This window comes from Bicyclus anynana, chromosome 10, assembly GCF_947172395.1.
Source record: "Bicyclus anynana chromosome 10, ilBicAnyn1.1, whole genome shotgun sequence".
In the NCBI taxonomy this organism is placed as follows: domain Eukaryota; kingdom Metazoa; phylum Arthropoda; class Insecta; order Lepidoptera; family Nymphalidae; genus Bicyclus; species Bicyclus anynana.
The window spans coordinates 996,573-1,021,821 of record NC_069092.1 but is presented as its reverse complement, the minus strand read 5'-3'; the positions used below and the strand labels follow the sequence as shown (position 1 = coordinate 1,021,821).

At 36.8% G+C, this 25,249-nt stretch overlaps 1 protein-coding gene across 10 annotated transcripts in view; it reads left to right on the top strand.

Annotated features, from left to right (window-relative positions):
• The window catches only part of LOC112047899 (adenomatous polyposis coli protein), a 65,867-nt gene that overhangs the window by 27,904 nt on the left and 12,714 nt on the right, over positions 1 to 25,249 (top strand). For 4 of the 10 annotated variants that reach the window (XM_052884087.1, XM_052884090.1, XM_052884086.1 and 1 more), the window contains exons 2-4: positions 18,489 to 18,867; positions 21,671 to 23,080; positions 23,165 to 25,124. In XM_052884087.1, the coding sequence (XP_052740047.1) occupies positions 18,580 to 18,867; positions 21,671 to 23,080; positions 23,165 to 25,124 (3,658 nt within the window). In that variant the 5' untranslated portion in view covers positions 18,489 to 18,579. The remainder of the gene's footprint in view (positions 1 to 18,488; positions 18,868 to 21,670; positions 23,081 to 23,164; positions 25,125 to 25,249) is intronic. The other 6 variants (XM_052884089.1, XM_052884084.1, XM_052884088.1 and 3 more) reach the window with 3 other exon arrangements.

The following is a 25,249-nucleotide window of genomic DNA, read 5'->3' as shown; positions in this document are numbered from 1 at the left end:
CGAATCTAAATCGAAAAATTCTAAAGCTATTTCCACTCGCTTGCCAAAATTGTTATGGACATTAGGTTTGCCCGTCGGGCCGTCAACGATTTTATCTATTTTAAATTCCGATGTACTTTTCTGACATAATAAGTTGCCTTTCACTTGCCCGCTTTAATCAATTTGACGTTGATTATAATTCACTGTTCGATTCTCATTTATTTCATTAACTGATGAATGGTGCTCGAGTACGCTTTTCTCTAAACATATTCGAGCTTCGTGTATATCTCGCTTCAACGTTTGACTGTGGACTAAGATCCGTTTTAGAAACGATGAGTATGTTGCTTCAAAGACTCCTGGGCAAACTATTATTGATCATAGTTAATAAAGGTTAATAATAGTTGGGCCACATACTCGCAATATTATATATATTTTATAACGTACTAAATTTGATATAAGCACTTTTCATTGCATTAAACAGATGGGTGAAGGTGGTTTCTAATTGTTTAAGATCCGTTTGGTCTGTCACCTTACAACTACATCCAAAGCCAAACGGAATTCCAAGAATAAGATACCTAATGGCTTTATCGTCTTTGGCTTATTGTCAGTCAAAATATGGCAGTCTCTTAGTAAATTGTGGTCATATTTTTATAGGACGTAGTGATTGAATTACTTGAAGATAGATTTGCTAAGGAGAACTGATCCATACATCGGTTTAATTGTACAGTGGATAGTGTCTAATTATGCATCTTGTCCCTTCCTGTTTCCAACTTGTATTCGCCCACTATTTCACATTTCCATCGCATCTGTTAGCGCAGTACCCTGTCCTGCTCGACCTACGCCTCTAATTTATATGCACAATACGAACCTTCAATTCTGTATTTGGAGTCTAAATCACTCGATTGTTATTGCAACAGAATCCAGTGTAGTTTTATCTAATAGTGTTTTGATTCGATTTTAGATGATCAGTAGAATTGTGCAGTTTTCAGTTTTGCCTTCACAAGGACGTTTTTACTGTACAGTTCGGCAGACATTTTTACATTTTACTATATAGTTTTATGGTATATAGTTAAGTATATTATATTTTTTTATTTACCCTAATTTGTCGTCGTCTACTGTGCAAGTTATTTTAATAAAGCATCCTTTACTTTACTTTCACACACCTTTATAACGAACGTGCTGAAACTGCCTAGGACTATCCTTGTGTCTTGGCTTGGCTCCATAACTCTCAAGATTCTTGAGGGTCTTCATATACTTACACGTAGGTATTCATTATTACAGGCAATAAATCACGCTTGCTTTATCAAATGAACTTTATTAAGATTACTAGCTATGCCCCGCGGTTTCACCGTCGAGGATTCCATTCTGTAGGATTATCGTAATAAAAAATAGCTGCTCTACTCCAAGCTATGATTTACTGTGTCGAATTGTATCCAGATTTTAAGAGATTCGTCAGGGGTTACCCGGTAGAGATTGCTTATAACAATAAAGCCGCCTTTACATGCTAATTCTTAGTTTAAATTATTCAACTGTATTATTTTTTCATTTATTTTAGTATTTTTGTGTGCAATAAATTAGTTCTTCTTCGTCTTCTTTTTCTTATGACTTGTTAACAAGCATCGGTATTTTCTGAAATTCTAATAACAATGTTTTATAAATCGAAGCCAAATGAATCTTCAAATGTTCGTTACTTTGTACGACAAACATTCTTATTACATTGTTGCGCAGAAGGAAGCCTTTTAACTGCGGCGCAAAGTTAACCTTTGTGTACCCAACACACCCGATATTGTGAGGTTATCCTATTTGTCTCACACATTAAGTAAAATCTTTGTGGAAAGAATACTACTGCAGATGGCATCCATCCATGCTCCATGTAAATAATTCCAGAGAAATCAGTATTGACACTGGTTTCCTATCTTTATGTTTCTATTCCATTATCTACAAGACTACAAGTTGACGCTAGGCTGATGTTGATCTCACCTGATCTTAAGTGATTATACAGTCTTTGAATAAGCCGTGATAGCCCAGTGGATATGACCTCTGCCTCCGATTCCGGAGGGTGTGGGTTCGAATCCGGTCCGGGGCATGCACCTCCAACTTTTCAGTTGTGTGCATTTTAAGAAATTAAATATCACGTGTCGCAATCGGTGAAGGAAAACATCGTGAGGAAACCTGCATACCAGAGAATTACCTTAATTCTCTGCGTGTGTGAAGTCTGCCAATCCGCATTGGGCCAGCGTGGTGGACTATTGGCCTAACCCCTCTCATTCTGAGGAGAGACTCGAGCTCAGCAGTGAGCCGAATATGGGTTGATGACGACAGTCTTAGATGGGTAGCGGTAAAAAAATTTCAACCAACTCTTCTGACTGTTCATTCCTCATTGCATCATTAAACGTAACATCAAATCGCTTAGTGCTTAGCTTCAAATCGTAGTAACTTTGCCTTTAGTGAGGTAACTATTAGCTATAGGGTACAGTTAAATTCGCTCACACTCATGATTGTTGCCATAGCTCCGATTTAGTAATGACTACCACACTATTCTCCGAAAGTCTTCCCTGTAGATTGGTAGTCACGAACAATGACATCAGCCAATTTTAGAAAATAAGTCTTAAGGTTGAGTTGAGCTGGAAAAGACGTTCTCACACGACAAGTAAGACACTTTAGGAAGATCAGAATTTACACTATTGTTTACGTATACACTAGAAAAATATTTCCACAAAGAGGTCGATTTATATCAGCATATCGTTGTTCAAATATTACTGTCGGTTCATTAATTAAAACGTCTATAGTTGTTTAGTTTCACCGTCATCACAGTTTGCTTTTGCCGAGGAATTCCTTTTGTCTTCGTAAACAAGGTCATCTCATTTGAGAGATAATGTTTTATTATGACGTTTTGTTTGTATTGCTCACTGCTGACTCTACAAAGCATTGTAATTTACTCTGCCCCCGGCTATTTGGCGGAGCTGGCGTCTATTAGTCTTTTATCTATTAAATCTAACGCTAAGCTTTCGATGGTTAGTTCGCAATTTCCATTTTGTTTTGAAAAAATATTCACCTCTTTTAAATAGTATTAGTGGTAAAGGTTTTTGTGACAGATCTAGTTTGCCGAATTATGGTAGGCGTCCACAGATTCACATCGTAGGTACGGACCGAACGCATCGCAGCAAACGGATTTTAGTATTCTTTGTCTATACAAAGTCTATACAGTCATTCAGGTGCATTCATTGCATCGTACGTATCGCACGAATCTACCGTTAAATTAAAAATCCGTTTGATGTGCTGCGCATATGTGGTTGCCTACCATTAGTAGGAACTTCTGTGTTACGGTCTGAAGGGCATGGTTGCGGATGTAATTAGATGCACGCCAGGCTTAAAATCTACGCCTCAGGTATATGGACAGGAGCGGCTTTTCGTGGGACGTGTTCCTTGCATGTTCTGCGAAGTGTTGCGATGGTTTTCCACCGGCCATCAGATGGACCAAATGATTGATCCGTGACATATTACTATAAAAATATAGACTGATTAATATTTATATTTATTAATACTTTACTGTTTGATGAAAAACCAAAATGGCGTAAATCAAAAGGTTTAATGCCGCGTTAAATTAACAAGTTACTTAAAAACCTTGGATATGTTCGAAACTGGTCAGGCATGTACAGACATTTAGCAAAAGAAAATACGTTATTCACTGAGCATCATGAACTTCTACAAAATAACGCCTTCATATATTCTATAGTCTTTAGGCAGAAGACTTTTTGTATTTCTTCCATTCATCAGAAATATGCCGTTAAGAAGGCACTTATCTAGTTCGTTAATGGTATTTTTTTCAACAGTCTGTAATTCAGGCCGCCACTTCCGAATAACTTCACGGCGCATTATGATTGATGTCGACACCATGCTCGGCCTCGGCCGGAAGGAAATTGCTAAACTGCCGAGTGCTTCCATCAGCGGAACCAAGCTAACATGAATTGAAGACGTAAAATTGACAATGCCAAATTGTACAGTCACCTGTTTATCTGTGTCCTTGAAGGTTTGTGTAGGCTCTGACATATTAGTAGCAAAACTATCGATAGGCAAAGAATAAGTCTCGCGCTGCCGCTCTACCGCAGTATCTGTGAACAAAACATTAGATAACAAGAACAAGGACGGTCTTCTGTTTTTTCAAGAGCGTACGATAACCATGCATTTTATGAAAGCAGAAACTCGAATTATTTCTGTAATGCGCGCTATATTTGTAGAACATCCACTAATAAACGTCTGTCTAGATAGGCTAGAGAGCCGTGATAGCCCAGTGGATATGACCTCTGCCTCCGAAATTAAATATCACGTGTCTCAAACGGTGAAGGAAAACATCGTGAGGAAACCTGCATACCAGAGAATTATCTTAATTCTCAGCGTGTGTGAAGTCTTCCAATCCGCATTGGGCCAGCGTGGTGGACTATTGGCCTTACCCCTCTCATTCTGAGAGGAGACTCGAGCTCAGCAGTGAGCCGAATGTGGGTCGATGACGACTAGATAGGCTTAGAAAACATTATCATCATTTACATCCGATGAATTTCTACTGCTGGACATAGGCCTCTTGCATGGACTTCCAAACAAAACAGTCTCGAGCCGCGAGCATCCAGTAGCTCCCTGCAACCCGCTTGATGTCCTCGGTCCACCTAGTGGGGGGTCGACCAATACTGCGCTTTCCAGCACCTTGGGACCCGAACGTCCATCGGCTCTTCGAACTATGTGGCCTGCCCATTGCGACTTCAGCTTAGGAAACGTTGAAGCCATAATATATACTTTACATCAAAAAATTATAAGAAGTATATTATGATGGAACTAAAGAACAGTCTCGTATATTATGATCCACCAGTTAGAAATTAGGATCTCGCTTCTATATAACTTTTTCTGCATAGAAAAACATAATGCATAGATGCATTTCCCATTTCCTGTATTATGTTCATTGTTTTCTACCAAAGCCACTGACATGAAATACGAATACTTACCTCAAAGCAAAGTCAGCTTATACAATAATCTAAGTTACCTGATTATGTAACAGTAAGTATGAATGCACCGTTCTCACGGTCTTAAAGTGCTGGTAATGATATGACAAAGCCGAACGTTTTTTGCTAATTTGTAATTCGTCGTTACACAATGAAGAACAATTAATTCTTTTCAATTTCGTTGCTGAGTATCGGCGTAGAATAATGAATTAGTCATAATTCGGACTGACTTGGAAAATGTAATTTTAAGAGTTATCAAATAGTAAATTTGAATTGTGGAAAGTAAATTAGTTACAAGTAAGTTGGACAATACCAACAAGAATTGACAAATTTCAAGAAGATTTAATCAAGAGGTTACAAATATCAAGAGGTTTCAAGGTATTTATTTATATCCTCCAGGGCATAATTTGACTTAGCTTCGTGGCAACTCATCGAAATACACTTGAAAATCAAACTTTAAAGGTTTCTTTCTATAGAACGACTGCTAGAAGGCTAGCAATTGTGTACACATATATCATGATATCCCGTAGAAAACATGAAAAATTTGTGTTTTATACCAACTGGCATATTCACTAATTTGGCATTTATTATAATAAACATCAAATCAAATGAGAAATATCACCTATCTACTATACAGTAGGTAGGGATATCCACGAAGGGTTGTCAGTGTAGGCACCGGATGACATTTGATACTTAGAATCTCTTTCATACTTAGTTTAATATGTCAATTAATATACGCCAACGTTAGTGAATTAGACTGCTGGAAATTTAGAATCCCATAGCCATCTAGGTTCATGCCTATAGTCTTTATGAAATTAAAAAAAGGTCATTTGTTTTTGTTTTAGTGTTGAGTAAGACTTTGAAATCACAAACAGACACTTCAGTTTCATTTATTTGAAATTTAGAATTCCATGTAATTTTTCGGGATGAAAAGTAAAGCCTATGTGTTAATCCAGAGTAAAATCTATTTCCATTCAAAATTTCAGCCAAATCGCTTCAGTAGTAGCGGCGTTAAAGAGTAACTAACATCCAAACATCCATACAAACTTTCGCGTTTATAATATTAGTAGGATTGATGTAGAAGATCAGCGCGGTATCCTTACGGACACTGCAATATGCTGAGTGGTGACCCTTTTAGGATCACATCATGCAAGTTGCAATGTATTTAATTTATTGTTTTATTTTTCTCTCTTTTCTTTGTATGATGTGTATTCTGAATAAACTTTTCTTTCTTTCTTTCTTCTTTCTTGATGGAATCCAACAACGGTACTATTTATGTATCGTTTAAGTACAGTTAACTCATATTAACCGTAAGTACAAATTACAGCAGACCAACAACAAAAAGTAGGGAAGCATGCGTACTCTCACTTTCATTTAACCGTGTTTCCTCATCTACGAAACATAATTGGCTCGAGGCAATTTAATTTGTTCCATAAGTCATTTTTATAGTTTTTTGCCTTACATTGTTGTATCGATTAGTTTTTCTCTTCATTTATAAATCAAGTACTCTTATTAAGTTTAGAAATCTACACATATAGATACATAAAAACGAAAACGATGCAAATCGGAATAAGAGAAATTCCCAAACCTACTTAGTTTTGAAAAATACCATTATAGATCTAATCTTAAGGGACTCTAGCGAAGGGTTGCCACGAAACTATGGATTTTAGGTCTGAAATCTTGATTCCTCATCATACCGTAGAAAATTTTATATTTGGACAATTGAAAATTTGGACCCTTAAAACGTGCTATTTTCCAAAATACCACGCTCCAAACTTCATAATTACGTATTACCTAGCGATTTATCGTTTCGGTGCGATGTCGTGTAGAAACCGATAAGGGTGTGGATTTTCATCCTACTCCTAACAAGTTAGCTCGTTTCCATCTTAGATTGCATCATCACTTACCCTCAGGTGATATTGTAGTCAAAAGCTAACTGGTAAAGAGTAAAAAAATATAGGCTGACGAACTTCGAACTGAAGCCTTCATTTAATGAGAAATGTCTTAATCTATATCTATCTATATCTATACTTAATACTTAATATATAAAGCTGAAGAGTTTGTTTGTTTGATTGAACGCGCTAATCTCAGGAACTACTGGTCTGATTTAAATAATTCTTACAGTGTTGGGTAGCACATTTATCGAGGAAGGCTATAGGCTATATATTATCCCAGTACTCCTACGGGAACGAGAACCACGCGGGTGAAACCGCGCGGCGTCAGCTAGTTCTTGGTATCGCAATCTCTCGTTCTATGTAAATACAAACTCACTTTTTATTTTACCGTAACATCATGATGTTACATCGATACATTCAAACATTTCTTGTGTTATGGTTATGTTATAATAATCTGCCATTTCCATATAGTGTCGTAACTCGTAACTCTGAATCCGCTCGGTAATCTCTCATTGTTTTATGCCATTTCTTACCGCGCTTTATGTAACACGTTATGGTTATTGTTTCCATGATGATTCTATGTTAATTGTGTATTATACTTTCTCCGCTAACTCACAGAAAATTAACTTTAATATGTAGTAAAAGTTTTGTGAAATAATATATATTACGGGTAATTGTTTGACTACGATTTGTTTGTAATCGTTACGCGGTGTATAATACGACCAAGTTCTGGGACGTATCTCCGGACAGATTCTTATCAATCTGTTATTAGTACATGCTATAGGTATATTCTCAAATATATTTTTAGTTAAATCGAAACTAAATTAACTAATCTAGAGAGTTTAAACAAAATGTTTGGTATATTTATATGTATATTACGAAAAAAATACTTAATGGTTTTCATTAAATGAAGTCTGGAGAGTCTTAACTTTGTCTACTGTGACTTTGTGTTCTAAATTGTTGTTATTTAAGTGCAAAGACATTCTTTTTTTTTTAGTTTTATTACATAAATAGCTATAGATTGATTGATAAAACAAAACTATTTTCGAACTTGAAAAAATAAACTTGAAAATCTACTGAAACTTACAAAATTTATTTGTGTAAGGCAAGGCAGGATAATAAATTTTCCCGAATGTCGATTTTTATCTAAACATCCTATTTTCTGGACTATATTTTGTAATCCATTGACGCAATCTGTTTAATGTGACGCGTAAATAATATAACCTTGACTGGCAATCTATATACGCATCAAAGCACTACATACATACAGGGTTTTATATTTTCTAAATTTTCCCAGATCTGGATTAGTAGTAGGCTTCGGTCGTGGCTAGTTATCTGAGCTTTAACGTTATATGCCTTCTTGTATTTATAATTTATAGCACAGTGGATATGATCTCTGCTTTCGATTCGAAGGGCGTAGATTCGAATCCGGTCCGGGGCATGCACCTCCAACTTTTCAGTTGTGTGCACTTTAGGAAATTAAATATCACTTATCTCAAATAGTAAAGGAAAACATCGTGAGGAAACTTGCATACCAGAGAATTTACTTAATTCTTTGGGTGTGTAAAGTCTGCCAATCCGCATTGGGCCAGCGTGGTGGATTAACCTAACCACTCTCTTATTTTCAGCTGAGATTGCAGTCAAGGGATAACTTTAAATTGTTTTAACTGCCACTGTTTTATAAACGCAGTGTTAGTACAACTGGTTCAGTAGTCACAGACATAAAAGCCTTTTTGTCTTACTCATTACGTATACTCCGGAGGGTAATTACACAGAATCTGCGCGTCATCTCGTCTCACCGCTCTGGAATGTTCGTTTATTTTGTTTCTACTGTCTATTGTTTCCTAGCTTGAGATATCCAATTAGGTGTCACTATTCAGATGTCTGCCTCATTTGTCTAACTCTAGTGCTTAACTTATCGTAGCCTGGAGCCCGGGTTCGAGTCCTAGCTTAGGGAAAATAATGGATTTTTTATTTTTACCAAAAAAATATCAGTTACGAGTAACTCGTACCGAGAGTTGAGAAATTGCTGGTAATGCACCGCCCTTTAGTAAAAATTCTCAGCCGGATTTGGGAAGTTGGTAGTGTTACACCCCCGTGCCTCAGAGAGCTTAGTTAAGCCGTCGGCCCCGGTCATTATGATTAACATCTGATAGTTATCATAAAAGGGTTTAAAATTATGATCCTAAGCCCACCAACCCGCATTTGAATAGCGTGGTGGGTCTAAACTCCACATCCCCTCTGGACTCTTCTGGCCAGCCGTACAGTACTAAATAATAAACCAATAATGATGATGATTATCAAGTCTAAATCTAAGTGCAATTTAAGGGAATACGAGTACGTACAGACACTCTTTATCTGCACATAATATAATATTTTCCTCAGTTACCCGCATTGCAGTGTTTCCATATGCTGACCCGCGGTTCTAAGAGTTTGATGTAGGTTAAACCATAATTACTTACAAGTATGTACGCCCTGTTCTCCTTACAGGTAGTGCTACGTGACCTAAATACCTTTAAGGATACGTAAAATTAATACACGCATTGTTTTATTTAAAAACTGGTCAAGTGCGTGTCGGGCCATGCACAGTGTAAGGTTCTGTAGTTGTACGTCACCAATGCCAACTTTAATAATATTTTCGTAGCTTACAAACACTTTTCTCAACGGATCCCAAAACTACTGAACGCATTTTCATTTGGTTTTCATCAATAGAGTGATTCATGAGCAAAGTTTAGATTATAATTTGTCAAGATATTGGGTAAATTTGTTGAAATAAGACGGTAATTGGTAGAAGTTTCAGAAAAGTTAACCCAAAACCGTTAAATTTCGTATAAAAATATCATTATTTTAGTAGGCCTTGATGTCAGCTGTAAAGTATGTCGTAATATTTACGGGACACCCTGTATGTACCTAATAAAACAATCATGTGATACCGCTTTTATAGATGGTAATGGGGAAAGCTAACAGGCGAGTCGCGCGCGTCACCTAGCTTACGATATATTGTAAAAAACATATTTAAATGAAAACTTGAACTACTGGATAGTGCATAACATAATTATCTGATAAGTAAGCAGAGCATTACTCCCAGGCGACCGGCACACGTAATGGCATGTGATGTATCGTGTGAAAATAAACGTTTTCCCCGGCGTTTCGTCGTCGCTGTTGTAATGCTAATATGATTGTTCCCAATCAAATGTAATCCATTTATGTTTTGATTGTCTTATGCTTACCACCGACGACGACGACCTCCGTGGCGCAGTGGTATGTGCGGTGGATTTACAAGATGGAGGCCCTGGGTTCGATTCCCGGCTGGGCCGATTGAGGTTTTCTTAATTGGTCCAGGTCTGGCTGGTAAAAGGCATTGGCCGTGGCTAGTTACCACCCTATCGACAATGACATACCGCCAAGCGATTTAGCATTCCGGTACGATGTCGTGTAGACACCGAAAGGGGTGTGGATTTTCATCTTCCTCTTAACAAGTCAGCCCGCTTCCATCTTAGATTGCATCATCATTGTCTTTTACCACCAGGAGAGATAGCAGTCAAGGGCGAACTTGTAAAGAATTAAAAAAAAAATCGCCCAACAAACCTCCTGACAACACGCAGAATGCTTTCCTTAAATTGTACACACTCAATATCTCACAACGCTTGGTCTATTAAAATTATTTTAAAATTGTACTTCTCAAACATCTTACATTTAAGAAAATGTTAAGCAGCGGCCTGTAGTTGGGAAGATGGTACGTTGTCATCGATCCAAGTAATTATCATTAACATTGATTAGAGAGATTTTTTACCTTCCTAAGACAGTCAAACTGTAAGTATTGTATCGGTGGTAGGAATAAGCACTAAATCTCCTAAAATCTATATATGTTTATGATGAGAGGCATGTCCTCTGTGTCATTAAAAAATGACGAGGATCTGCTAATCTGCTTTAAACTGAGGATGACGTTTTAATTACTTCAATATGTTTCATCTATGTTTGCGCTCCCAACATTTGGTATAGCGATTTAAATGTTTGTGTTTTACAACCTTTTATTTGTTTTGAATTGAGCCATTAAAACCTTTGTATTTAAATTATAACCACTAACTGACGTTCGATTGAAGTGAAATTTGGTAATATAGAGCTGGTTTGACGATGGAATTAGAAGGTGACCAATGGTCCTAAAGTAAACACGAAAATACTGAATTCATGTATTTTATTTTATTTCTTCATAATTTTAACTTCCAGTGATTTTATATACTCGTGCGAAGATCAAATGATATTCGTCGTCATTATACTATAACTGATACGTATCATATTAAATCACTCGCAAACAGTGTAGTGACTAGTGAATATAAACTTCAAGCATTAGTATTAACATTGAAGATCTAATATATTAATGTAAGGTTAGCTTAGGCTTAGAAATGTCATTGAGGATATTATCTATTTTTAACTTAATAGGTATAACAAGGTTAAAAATAACTAATATACTAATTATAAGTGTTATATTTGTATTCATTTTAATTACCATAAACTGTGGGTTGCAAGTACCATGCCATTATACTTTCTTTTTTTCTGTTTACTGATAGGTATTGCATTACATCACAACAAATAAAGCAAAATATTTTTTATTTTCCTCCTAAACTTAACAAATCTTAGTTGAAACGCTCAACGTCTAATTCACTCCGATATTGGAACATTTTCAGAAGATAGTCTAACTGGACACTGTAATTATGCAAAAAAAAAATGTAATTAAAAAAATTGTCAAATTGGTGCAATGAACAACTGATTCTGTTTAAGTATTGCGTAACCGTTGATTGAAAGAATTTATATATTCTTAGATTAGATCTACATCATTGTTGTGTGTTAGATAATTAAGAGTCATTTCTTAAAAGTACAATATGTCGCATATCGTAGCAATACTTTCACTATCCGTGCCTTGCTTTGTATTAAGTAAAGTATTAAGTAAATTGCTACCGTGTATCGAATTAAACTTTCGATATAGTATTATTACTAATCTTTTGGTTATTCATTTAGATCTATGTAATGTTTTGTAGATAATGTAACTAAAGTTCTTATCAAGAACAATGGATATACATTTGAAAATTATTAGCCCTTTAAGTTTCTTCATATTAAGAAACAATTTCGAGCAAGCGTTCAAAGAATTTCGTAGTGATATCAATGACCATACTGAAGGAGAAGAGACTGCTCATGTATCTAATTATTTCTTTTTAACATCTGCCTGTGAATTTATAATCTGTGCCAATAGTATTATACATAATATATAATAGGGTTCTAGTATTATCCACGAACCCACCAACTTTCGTTCATATATCAGTTTTTAACGAAAGGAAAGGTTTGGAGTCACCTTCGGATTAACATTTACCTCACGTTTTTAAATAGTCTTGTCCAACATAGATTGCATCACGCCTGCTTTGCTTTCGTTCGTAATTTAAGCTTACTGTGTTAAACGCATTGCATAAACCGAATTAAAGGGCCGCGCATTTGCCCATCTATAAGTCTACCACGCTCGCTTAGATTCGTTTCACTCCAATTACCATAATAGTTGGGTGCATCGCGAAATTCCATAATACTTTCACCGGTTTCTGTGAGTGCCTTACTGTTACTTTCATGTTACCACGCTTACATTGTGAAAATGAAACGCTTTTGTTCTTTATGATTGGATGATTGAAGCTTCGGTTCTCAATCAGGTATTTAAGAATTCCTTCCTGTTTAAAGTATACTTTAATAACTATTGTGCTTTAATGTCATAAGACCAAATACGCTGACAGTTTGATTCGACTTGACAGAGCTGGATGTAGTTGAGTATGCAAAATACAAGGACCGCATTCTAGTTACAGTTTTGAAACCAGAAAAGCGTACATATTCTGATTCGGGATGGCCGCAGGAGGTTTGATGGTCCTTTTTTATACCAAAACCTCCTTCAGTATCAACTGTTTTTGGCTTAGGTTGGGATATCATTTACTTTTCTCAATTCAATTAGATTAAATGGATTTCACTTGCAAGTTAATTTTCGTTTCATATCCCCGGTACTAAATGGGATTAGACGAAAACTGATTCCACTTTTAACGACACGTTTAAAGTAGCTTGACCATATCGAGTAACATTGGGCATTATGATTGCTTGAACACTTTTCTTGCTAACAGTTCTAAGAATACTCTTCGTAACTAAGTTGGTGTGGGTAAAAACAAAACGTTTATATTTAACCCGCGCTTCCTGTTACACGTATGTGAACTTTTTAGTTTTATTTTCGCCGCTCTGACTTGTGTTAACTTCTTTAACTCTGACTTTAATGATTGCGTTAACTTCAATGGTATAAGATATAGTACTTTCTTTTGTAGCCTATCCTTTAATTTTTTTTACTGTGCTAATTTTTCTTTATTACTCGATCATATATTAACCTAAACATAAAATCTCTATTAACCTTTTAAATCCATGCTATTGTTCGAACTTAAATCTTGCTTAAACTAATTCATAGATAGTTTTAAAAGGAGTTACGTTAATTTATCGGGATAGTTATAGTATACACAACCAACTGCCGCGCTGTTAAGTGACTTGTCTATGAATGTGCTTTCGAATCCTGAGGACCTGGATTTATGTCTTGAGACAGGCTACTAAAAAAATCAACAAACAGCACGAATGCAAAGTTGACGGTATTACTTCCTTCAGAAAGAATGTTAACCTACCGATCCCTGTTTTATCTTTATCATCTGCTAATAATAATGATAATCAAACATTATCATGCCATCCCGCATTAGAGCAGCATGATGGATGCACCAAATCTCCTCTCTAATGTAGGGAGGGTTGGCCATTCGAATGGCTGATGATGAGACAAAATAGACGGTTGTTTATGGATCTGAGTAATGCAATTGCAATTATAGTTTTCTGATTAAATAATTTCTAACTTTTTACATATTTCGTTCGATTCGTAACTAAACCCTCACAAAATATAAACCAAATAATATCCTATAAATACATACAGCAGAAAATGAACCACCTGGTAGATTTTAATTCAGAACATTAATTTCATTAAAAGTTAGACTAATCTAATAAAATTTGTTAGAACACGAACGTTTCTACATAACGAGCATGCACTTACTCTAATTGAACGTGATAGCCAGCAACGACCTTTGTTTTGCTCGCTGTTATGTAATGTGAATTGGCCAGGTCATTGACGCTACTACAAATTGTAGTATGTATTTTGTAACTGCTATTCTGTAGTAGACGTGTGACGTCACAGTCACATATATTATCCACTGGAGGATTCGTTGTACTTTTTCTTGAGATGGCACCACTCTTTACAGGAATTCCTACGTTTTACGTATGTATGATATTTTTTTTTTCTTTTTAAAGAATCAATTGCTATATGTATAATTCATTTGTTTTTGAAATAACTTAGAAATCGTCCTAATGTTTTTCAAAAATTACAATTAAGTTTTAGCCTCCAGCTATTGCTGCTACTCCGAAATTAGTAACTTTTTACCCTTTCCAAAGTTAAACGAAATTACTCGTCTATACGAGTATCTACTTCCTCCGATGTTCTCCAAAAATAATAATCGAACAAAAGAATAAAGTGAAAGCAGTAACAACCCAAAACATAATCCTCATAGACTGGTAAACTAGAAAAGTAACTAGACTAGACAGTTTATCTTACTGTAACCCACATTCGTTACTAAGTGTAAAACAAGATATTTCCTGATTGTCACTGGCCATTGTCGCCGTTTTATGAATCCCATTAGGTATAAGATTTCTCAGTCCATCGTTAAAGTTGTGCTAGTTTGATTTAACTCCTTTGATTAATAATTTATAAAATCTAAATATATAGCGTCTTCTCGCTTTATATGTATATATTTAGAGGAGTGACCTTTCACTCATCACGAAATCTTGAAAACCGCTTGACATGGCAGGTAGGAGTTTATAGTCAGTAGACAGAGTAGGTCTAAAAGCGGACAAAGTCGCGACCGTGCGCTAGTTCTGAATAAATTTTTAATATCTCGATATTCCCATGGATGACATTCTACGCGAGTGAAACCGCAGGGCACAGCTAAATGTAAGCCACGCGGTATACAATAGAGAGCGTGTGCCGTAGATAATAAAGGACTGGAGCCACTCAAAAATGTCTAGAAAGTTGAAGGGCTTTCAAATTATCGCGAAGAGCGGACGGATTCAGGTCAAGGGATCTTGTTATAGCGTAGCGCGTGAAACTGGGGAAATGCTACTTACTGGCCGTGAATATCTTTTTAAATGTCCGCAAATTTGATTAAATTTGTCTCTACTCTACGCAAAAATACAATTCAAAAATACAAAATAAACCAAATATATAAGATGAAATGTGATTATCAACGAAAACTGGGAAATTACTAACTCTATGCTATGATAGATAGATGCTAAAACTTTCTCTGAAATAAGAAAAACACAATCCATATTGAATTTGTAGTATTTCAGAAACATTACTAACTCACCTATATGTATCTGAGTTAGTATGTCTGGGTTATATACCTGCTTTTCAAAAGTCGTTTAAAAATGTAAATTGATTTTGAAAGTTATTACGAAATAAATTACGTTATCAACGTTGCTCCAGGATATATTTAGCTCGTCAGTGTTGTTCCCCTAGCTATAAAATGGAAACCTTGAACACAGTCCATCGTAAACATCGAATAGTTTCACGTGTTTTACTCCAGTTACATTGCGCTCGAATGTATTTACGTCCATTTGTCTATTGCCGGCAAAGAGTTAACATGTGCTTCAACCTCTTCCAGAAAACAGCTACGAGTATATGAAGTTTATGCCATAGGTTCTTTAGTTGCTGCTAAAGTGGAAACTCTTCATTGAGGGTTGTTCAGGAAAATTATTCATCCTAGCTCGCTTGTTTTGCTTAACTGTGAAAATCGCATAAAAATCCGTCGAGTAATTTAGAGATCAGTCGAGCATAATTTGTCTTTTCATTCTGCTGCTTTTAATAATTTCATACAAACAATTGAGCTGTTTTCCTATTGCAGTATAAAAACATCTCACAAAAAATCAACAGCCATCAATCATATCAATCGTATTGAAGCCCGGTCGATGTTATAATTGTTATGAGTACGCAAGTAGGATTATTGTTGAAACAATTGGCGGATGTGTTTCCGTGTGTTGATTCTCCTTATTAGAGAAACTGACTGTTTCAGGAATCAAGAACATGCAATATTTGTTTTTCATTGTTTCGTGTGACTATATCGTATACGTCTTATAGAATAGACGGCAAAGGTAGAAAAGTAATTTTTGTATAATCATCTAGTAATATCTTTATAGAATTTTCTTTTTTGTTTGCAAGCAATGATGGTGAAACGCGTTTGCTTTAACGATGCATGTGCCCTTGAATAGAAGATCTCTTGACAGAAACTGGCAAGCCATTCCATACGAGTATCTTAGCAGTGCGTATAAGGAATCAGAAACCACGTAATACGCGCCCGATATTGAACGCGTACTAAGTGGTTCGTAGCGGCGCAAATCTCTGCAAAATTCTCCTTTGTCAGCGTCTTTTCGTGAGATTTAAAACATGTCCCAGTGCTGCGTTATAGCATATATCCACACTTACACATCAATGCATCTACTCTTAGCTTATTTATAGTTGTATAGTGCATGTCTTACATTACACGCCTACAATATCTGCTGCTTCTGTTCAACATTTAAGTAGAACTAATTAGTGTTTAGACATTTTGAACACAATTCTTTGAAAATGATCTGGTTTTGTTTTTGTAAAGTGTGTTAGCCAAATGCCCTTCTTTTAAATTAAGTTTCTCGGTGATTTTTTTGTTGTGATTTAATTTTATTCATAATATCGTATTGTTACGTCTGAGCCATTATTTTAGACGTATTTACATATTCTTGTGAGAAAGTTCGCAAAACTGTATCTCTCTTATTAACGTGATCTTGGCCCCAGACCAGCTTTGTTGTATTTCAATACCGCGATATCTGATTTCATCTATCGAATATCTGGCTCTTCAAAGTGAATTTATTTGTAAACTACTTTTGGTTATTTAGATTTATTTACGTTTTCTTCTACATTATAATTTTTAGAACTATTAATGTTAAATATATTATAATGATTAAAGTCTGTTTTTATCACAGACTCTCGCTTTTGTTTATCTTGATTATGAAAATAAGCGCTAGGAATAAAATATTTTATTTTCTGGAAAACTTGTATAGAATATTTTGTTTATTCTGTACTACAAATAAAGATCAGTGGTAGGGTGTTTTTTGTTAATCTATTTTTTATTCATTCTTTTACGTATCGTGTCTAATCGCACCAACACTGCAGTGCTTGTATATTATTGTACTTGGAAATAATGAATCATTGTTTGGTGCAAGTTTTTCTCCACGCGGTATTGAATATAAATATTTGTGACCTATTTCCTCACTGGGAGTCTAAAATAGTATCGACCGGTACTGGTATGTTATTGTAACATGAAGAGTAACGATCGCTTTACGGCATCATCTCTTAGGATCGCTCAAACACTAGACCGACCACGTTGATCTGGAATATATCAGATATTTTAAACTCACGTATATCTGTAGGTTCTTTAGATCTTACAATACCACTTTAATTGTTATGTCTTTTTGATTTTATCAATCGAAATTACTGCCAAATAGGAAAATTGTTTCCGCAATTTCAAGTCATCCTAGTTTAGCTAAATTGAGATTCCTACAATTAATCGCATTAATGAACAATCGATATACCTAGTTAATTGTTGCTTTTAAACCAATTCAGTAAAGTTGCTTGTTCCTAAACTGTTATCATTTTACGATCTATGTTAAATTTAAAAGCAAATAAGAAAAACACGTTATGTAATTTTCTTCTCTTCAAAAGTTTCTATAAATTGTTTAGATTTGATTTAAACTAATCTAACGGTTCGGATAGGTCACTAGATCTACATTTACTGCTCAATTCCAATCCAGTGTAAGATACCGAATTCTAAATTCGATTGAAAAGGCATTGATAAAAGCAACTTTAGCATTGATCAAATACCGACTCACTATCTCTTTATTATTCCGCGCTGAAACGAAATACAGGATCAATGAAAACCAGCCGTTATACCGATACCGAAATAAATTTGATTTGATTTTGACTAGATAACCGTGCCAAGTTTACTACTACGCCCGTACCCAATACATCATTCATAAACCGGCCTTTCGATGCTCAGAGTCTCTTGTCTCGGAGTCGAAAATAATATATTCCACCCGATATTAGGTATTTGTATGAAAATTGTTTTTGAGATATCATTGCGACCAACTTACCTATATTGTATGTTAATAAAATTGACATTGAAACTGTATTTTAATGATCTGTTATATAAGTGGTTAATTGTAACCAAGTTTTAAAATGATTTTCTATATCCTCTTTGACTGATGATCATAACACTGACTTTTCAATTATCTCTTCACGTGTATTCTTTACAACGCGTCGCAGTTTTTTTATGTTCTTCCTGTCCTTGTGTGTGTACGTGAAGACACTTGTAGATCGTTTAATTTATGCATTAATTTCGGTCATCTGACAAACACAAATTTCATCCTATTTATACCTAATATCGGTTAGAATAATAAAATAGAAATCTTTAAATTAATTTAAATATTAAATAAACAGTATTTTAATAATGAAAATAATGCGATAATAAGTAAACATAACGGTAACGCAACACAAATGTTAAAAACAAAACAATAAACGCAGTCGAACAATGAATCGTGATTATTACAAAGTGATGTACACTAACAAGAACAGCAATCGCAATGTGATGGACACTCGTGACGTGCTCGACAACGATACGGAGTTCAACGCCAATCGGTTCAAATTGTACGACGATTTCGCGACCGACCTCCGCTTCAACTTTAGCGCCTTGAGGAACTTCCACGAGGTTGTCAGAAGTGATGGTTATAGACGCAGGGGTGACCCCAACGACTCTGGCGTCGACGTAGAGAACGGCAACCCTTTGGATGACACGACCGCGTCTAACGATAGCGATCTGGTAAGTATCATGTATATTGTCATGTACTTCATGATCATCAACGATCTCTTGTCATCTATGGTACTTCATTGTTTTTATTTTGATACAGTTATGGTATTCATGAAATATTCCTATGTCAACCTCCCTATTTTTAAGAAACCTGCTCAAAGAATTGTACAATTACAATTTGTCTATTATGATTTCTTATCATCAGTATGTTAGTAAGGAAAAGTGTTGTGTAGAATTCGAATGCTTTACATTTCACTGCAGAAGACGCCATGGTCGATGCAGTATACTTTTTTTCTGATATTCTTGCCATTTTTAGCATTAAAATGGAGCACAATCATCCCATATCGTCCCAAATCTAAAATTATTACGTAATCGTATTCTTATATGACATAAATATTAATTACACAAAGAAGTAAATTTATTTAAAGATATTTATTTAAAAGAAGACACCAGATAGCTATTAATTCCCTGAAACGTATTATCTAAAATTATAAGGTTATTTATAGTGAAAGATGTTGGCCCAAGAACTAAGATGCTAAGACACTGCAATTGATCTGTAAAAGAAAGTCATTTTTCAATCATATCTTGGTGTTCTGATTTAAATTTTTTAGTTAATAATTACGATTAATTTTAAGTTCTCATTTTCTCTACTACGTTCGTTCAGTATCATCACTTTTTCTTTAGCAAACCGTTTCTTTGTCGTAAGTTGTTGAAAGCAATTATCTTATTAGAGTCTTACATTTGTCACTTAACCGGATGCCCGCGTCGCCGGCGCCAGCTCGTCAAGCCATTGTATTGTATTGTATTGTGCGGAACATTTGCATTAGCATGGCTCGGTTATTGTCCATTTGTCTGTCGTTGTATCATAAACACTGGCCATTCTCCGTCGTTAAGACTACACCATTTGATTCAGTCATGAAGTTGACCGAGTCATTCTACATGTGACTCGGTCAGGATACGTATTTTTATCATCGAAATTGACGATTACTGTTTCTTTTGAGATCTATTGCACAGAGTGCATCCAGGAACTTTCGAACAACCTACTCTTACTTTTATTTCTTCACCCTTCGTTCCTCTTACGTTGCTTCTTCACCTTTTTATCAAAGAATGGCTGGATTCCGCTAGTGATTCATATTTCAAGATGTTTCTCTGAAGGATTTATAAGTTTTGCTATTATTCTTATTTTTTTTTTTTACTACCAACTGACCTTCATCTACTTTTTATAGTTGATGAAGTCAGTTCATTTTTTTTTTTTTGCGTTTTCTTACCACACTGTCTACTGGCTTTGTTCCATCTATAATTTAGTTTGATTCAATCTTCTTCTTATACAGCAATATAATAATACGAACAGCAGTTCGTTAGTCTTTTTAAAACTCCAAAGCGGCCTGTCCGTTTTGATTATATTAATGTGTATGCTCGGACAGAGGGGTGGTCTAAAATAATAAAAAAAATAGGGAAAACCCAAAGTAACAGCCGGAAACTTGAAACAATCGATATTAGTAATCTTGTATGAAAACATTGGTTTTATGGTTTTATGGTATTTCTAATTAGTTATTTTTTTATTAACCGACTTCTTTAATTAAATTTTGACGTTGACATTCTAAAAAACCTTCGGCAAAAGGGTTGAAATTCAAATTTTTTTAAATTAAGTATTACCTATAATTTTCTTACAACAGATTTAATCATATTATCAGTAGTTGATAATAAAAAAGAGCATAATAATGATGTTATTATTATTAATAATGAAATTCTAGAATCCACACTTACCACTTCTCATTCACGTAGTTTAGATAAAATTGCACGTAAAGAAATTGTAGATGTCTATCACCTAGACTTTCACCGTCGAGTCGTCAGCCTTTATGATTATCCGGACGTACACAGTTTCCTTGTCTCGAACATATGATCAATCACCATTACATTACTTCTCACTTAACACTTAAACGATTTTGCAACTCATTGGTGTTAAAATACAAAAACATCGCTTGCTTGAGCATTTTCAAAGCAAATTCCATATAACACTATATTCCATAAACTCACTTCACTCGTTTTGGGGTTTGGACTAGATAAGAAACACACAAAAATAGAATAATAGAATAATTAACTACGTACTGGTTTAAAAATATCTTATAACGCTAGTATAACAGATACTGGTACTGAGGAAAAATCATAAAAACAATATAGATTAAAAAACTTCGATCATATTGCCTATTTTCAGCCTTCTATAATTGTTGTTACAGTAACTCTTTGAAAATAACACCAATGCTCGTAAAATATTCATGAATACCACAAGAACATTTTCCAATTTGTTGAGTAATCTAGTAGTGTCGTCAAAAAAATAATGACTCACTTCCTTTATTTTGTACTTGGAAATGCTATATGTAAGCGAATACCGTTGAGTATACTGTGATGTTCATCGTAAGTTAATTTACTTATGTGGTCCGAGCGATTCCGTTTATTGATTGTTTTAAATTATCTGTTTATTAATAAATATTCTATTGTATAAACAGTACGTCAACGAAATTGCTACGGTATAGGTTTAGATATAAATCCATTTAATTTATTGCCAAATATTCTACGCATATTTTTAAGAGAAACTTGTCGGTATTCTACATTGCATGTACAAATGTAACTGCATAGCGTGCAGTATATACGGCCCGGCTCGCCCGGCTGGCTGACCTTGACCGGACAGCAGCGATTAATTTTGGTTGCATTTCGTCTCAACTCGATTGCCTTATGAAGTTATGCACTCAAATGTTAACCTTGACTTTATTTCTCTTTTTGAGGAAGCTAATTGTTGTGTCTCTCATTGTTACAGTTGGAGAACGAAGTTATGGTAGATACCTGGAGCAGTATGGACTCATCTAATTCTCCATTGACTGACTCCGGACCCTCCGCCAGCGACGACTGCCCCCCTTCCACGTCCAATGAACCCCCCCGGAGGCCTGTACAGGCCTCTTCTCCCATCGCGCCGGATACGCGCTGCACAGCGGACCCAAAAGACACCAAATCCAAATATCCTAAAAATGTGATACCCAAAACGGACAAAGCGCGTACCCGAGATCTCACCCTGGACTTCGATAATATAGATTCCGAACATATCCCCCGGCGGCCGCACTTCCTCGACGACGACTACCACCTGCCCTCTAAATCGAATATAGAATGTCGCATCCCAAAGCCACACTTCCTCGATCACTCTCCTTCGCCGGATGAATTCGATGAACGTAGTGACATCACCAACCCCAACTTCCTCGACGATGAAGTGGACGGCGACGACAATCAAGCACAAAAGAAAGCAGGCGCATTCCCGAAGCGGCCGAACAAAATTCAGTCTTCCAATTACACATCTCAAGAAGACAGACCGCACAGAACTAATTACAGGAGTACTCTGCACTATGGATTGGAAAGTGCAGCTAGATCGAGCGAGCGCGATAAACGGGCGTCCCAACTCTATAGAGGGACGTGGCCCGGGGAACGCGACGTGTGGACAGCACACGATTCTTCAAGTGTACGTAGTTTTTCCAGCAACGGTTCGGATTGCGCTAGGCCGTCATCTAATTTAGAAAACAAAATGGAGTGTGTATGCTCTCTAATTTCTCTTCTTAGTCTTTCCCCTGAAAATAATGCTGACCTCAGCGGACCATTGTTAGATATGAGCAGATCCGTCGAGAGCTGCGTAGCGATGAGGCAAGCGGGGTGTATTCCTTTATTGGTTCAACTGATCCATTCAAAAGTGTCAAGAGAGACTAGAGATCGTGCAGCTAAGGCGCTCCGTAACATAATTCACACACAGACTGATGACAAGGCTGGCAGGAGAGAAGCGAGAGTGTGGAGACTGTTAGAACAAGTTAGAGAATATTGTTATGTACTCGAAGATTTAGTAGAAGCACGTAAGGAAGGAAAAGAAGCGATAGAAGATGACGTTACCAAACACCCTAGTCAAAGCGTGGCTGCCTTAATGAAGTTGTCTTTCGACGAGGAGCATCGACACGTGGTATGTCAATTAGGAGGATTGCAAGCTCTAGCGGCATTAGTAAGCGGAGACCAAGCCGCGCATGGAAGCAGAACTGACGACAATACATGTTTGACGATGAGGAAATACGCTGGTATGACGTTAACCAATCTAACGTTTGGAGATGGCAACAATAAATCGTTATTATGCTCATTCAAAGACTTCATGTTAGCACTGGTTGAACAACTGGAGTCACCGAATGACGATATGAGACAGGTTGGTGTTTGTTTGAACTTTTTAATCAACGTTATTTAATTTTGAGTTAAAATAGTTACATGACTCACGGTTTTTACGTTACAGGTCACTGCAGCGGTTCTCAGAAATCTATCGTGGAGAGCCGACACTAACAGCAAGCAAGTCTTGAGAGAAGTAGGCGCCGTGAAAGGTCTAACAAAAGCTGCTATGACTTGCCAAAAAGAAGCTACTCTGAAATCTGTTCTCTCTGCACTTTGGAATCTTACAGCTCATTGCTCCATGAACAAAGTGGCTCTATGTTCTGTTGATGGAGCTCTGGGTTTTCTGGTAGATATGCTCAGTTACAATTCCCCGACTAAGACGTTGGCAATAGTGGAAAACGCAGGTGGTATTATGCGAAATGTGTCCAGTCACATCGCAGTTCGCGAAGATTACAGACAAATTCTCCGGGAGAGAAATTGTTTAAGTGTCTTGCTTCAGCACCTCAAATCCCCCAGCCTTACAGTAGTTAGCAATTCGTGCGGTACTCTGTGGAATCTGTCGGCCAGATGTCCCCAAGACCAACAGTTTCTGTGGGACCACGGGGCAGTACCAATGCTTCGGAGTTTAATACATTCTAAACACAAAATGATCGCCATGGGATCGAGCGCAGCATTGAAAAACTTACTTAATTCTAAACCTGGAAAGACGCATATCATTTCACTGGATACGACGGCGAGAAGTATGAATTTACCCGCTCTACCGACCTTAGGGGCGAGAAAGCAGAAAGCGTTGGAGCAAGAACTAGACCAAAATTTAGCTGAAACTTGTGATAATATCGAACCAGCCACTTCTCCTTCCACAAGTAACAGAGAAGAAAAGAACCTCTTCACGGCGACCGAGAGACAAATCGCCATGAATTTAGAAAGGCACAGAATGACTTCCAGCTCACCGCTTATGGGGAATCTTTCATCGCAAATATCCTTAAGTCACAGTGCACATTTGGCCAGCTACCTCAGCTGCAGTAATACACTCCTGAAAGGAGCACTGGTGTCTCGGTCTTCGGAAGGAAGTTCTACGAATGTTAATAGATCTGAAAGCAAAGATTCCGTAACGAGCACTCACTCGGATTCAGTGTTCGAAAGGGGCGTGCGCACAGGAAAAGTTCCCGTCCCCACGCCGAGAAGTAAAGACTTGATGAAGATGGACACTGGAAGCGATACCTTCAACGGCTCCAAGACCTTATCTAAAGACGCCACATACCTTCGTTATACAGGCCAGCCGCCCATTCCACCTCCAAGAAGTTCGACCGATATGAGAACAAATTATACAGAATCTGGTTACGACGTCGACCAGGATTCTTGCGACCAACCAATCGATTTCAGCAGGAAATATTCCGAAACCAAAACCGAGTCTGAGCCTGTAGAGAAACCTAAAACGGAAGCTAAAAAGTATACCAAAAAGGAGCCGAACACTTTCGGAGATTACCAAGAGACCGATCTAGATCAACCGACCGATTACTCTTTGCGTTACGCGGAACATCAATCGGAGACCGGCTCGGACATCTCAGAACCTCCCGCGCCGTCAGTTCACGAGGACACAATCAAACACTTCGCAACAGAAGGCACGCCGTACGAAACGCCGATAATATTTTCCACGGCCACGTCTATGTCTGATCTCCGTATAATCGGCAAAGACGGTAAACCGAAAACATCAAGCGTGAAGGAGCATCCTGAAGTGATGACCCATTCAGACGAGAAAGACACTTGTTCTATAGAAGATCCTCCGAGACACGACAATGACATCGCTATTTCTACACCACCTACAGCCTCAATTTCCGAACCCATTGTTGAAAAACGAGGTGTTTTCGACACTAAATTCAGTTCGGGAATGATAAGTCCGGAGAAGCCTGTAAACTACTGCGACGAAGGCACGCCGGGGTACTTCTCCAGAGTTAGTTCACTGAGCAGCTTGGGCGAGCCGACTGAAGAGGATAGCTTGGCTAAGAAGAACGCGCGAGCTTCCATCAACGTTGAGCCGAGTCCACAAGAGCAGAGTACCAGCAGTTCTGGAAAGGATAAAGAAGGTAATGTTCACATAACAATGAGAATTGTAATATATTATGAGATAATTCTCTTATAAGCAGTGCATTTATTTTACTATCTTAACTTGATAAATTCTTGTGACCATTCAACAAATTCACTCAGATTC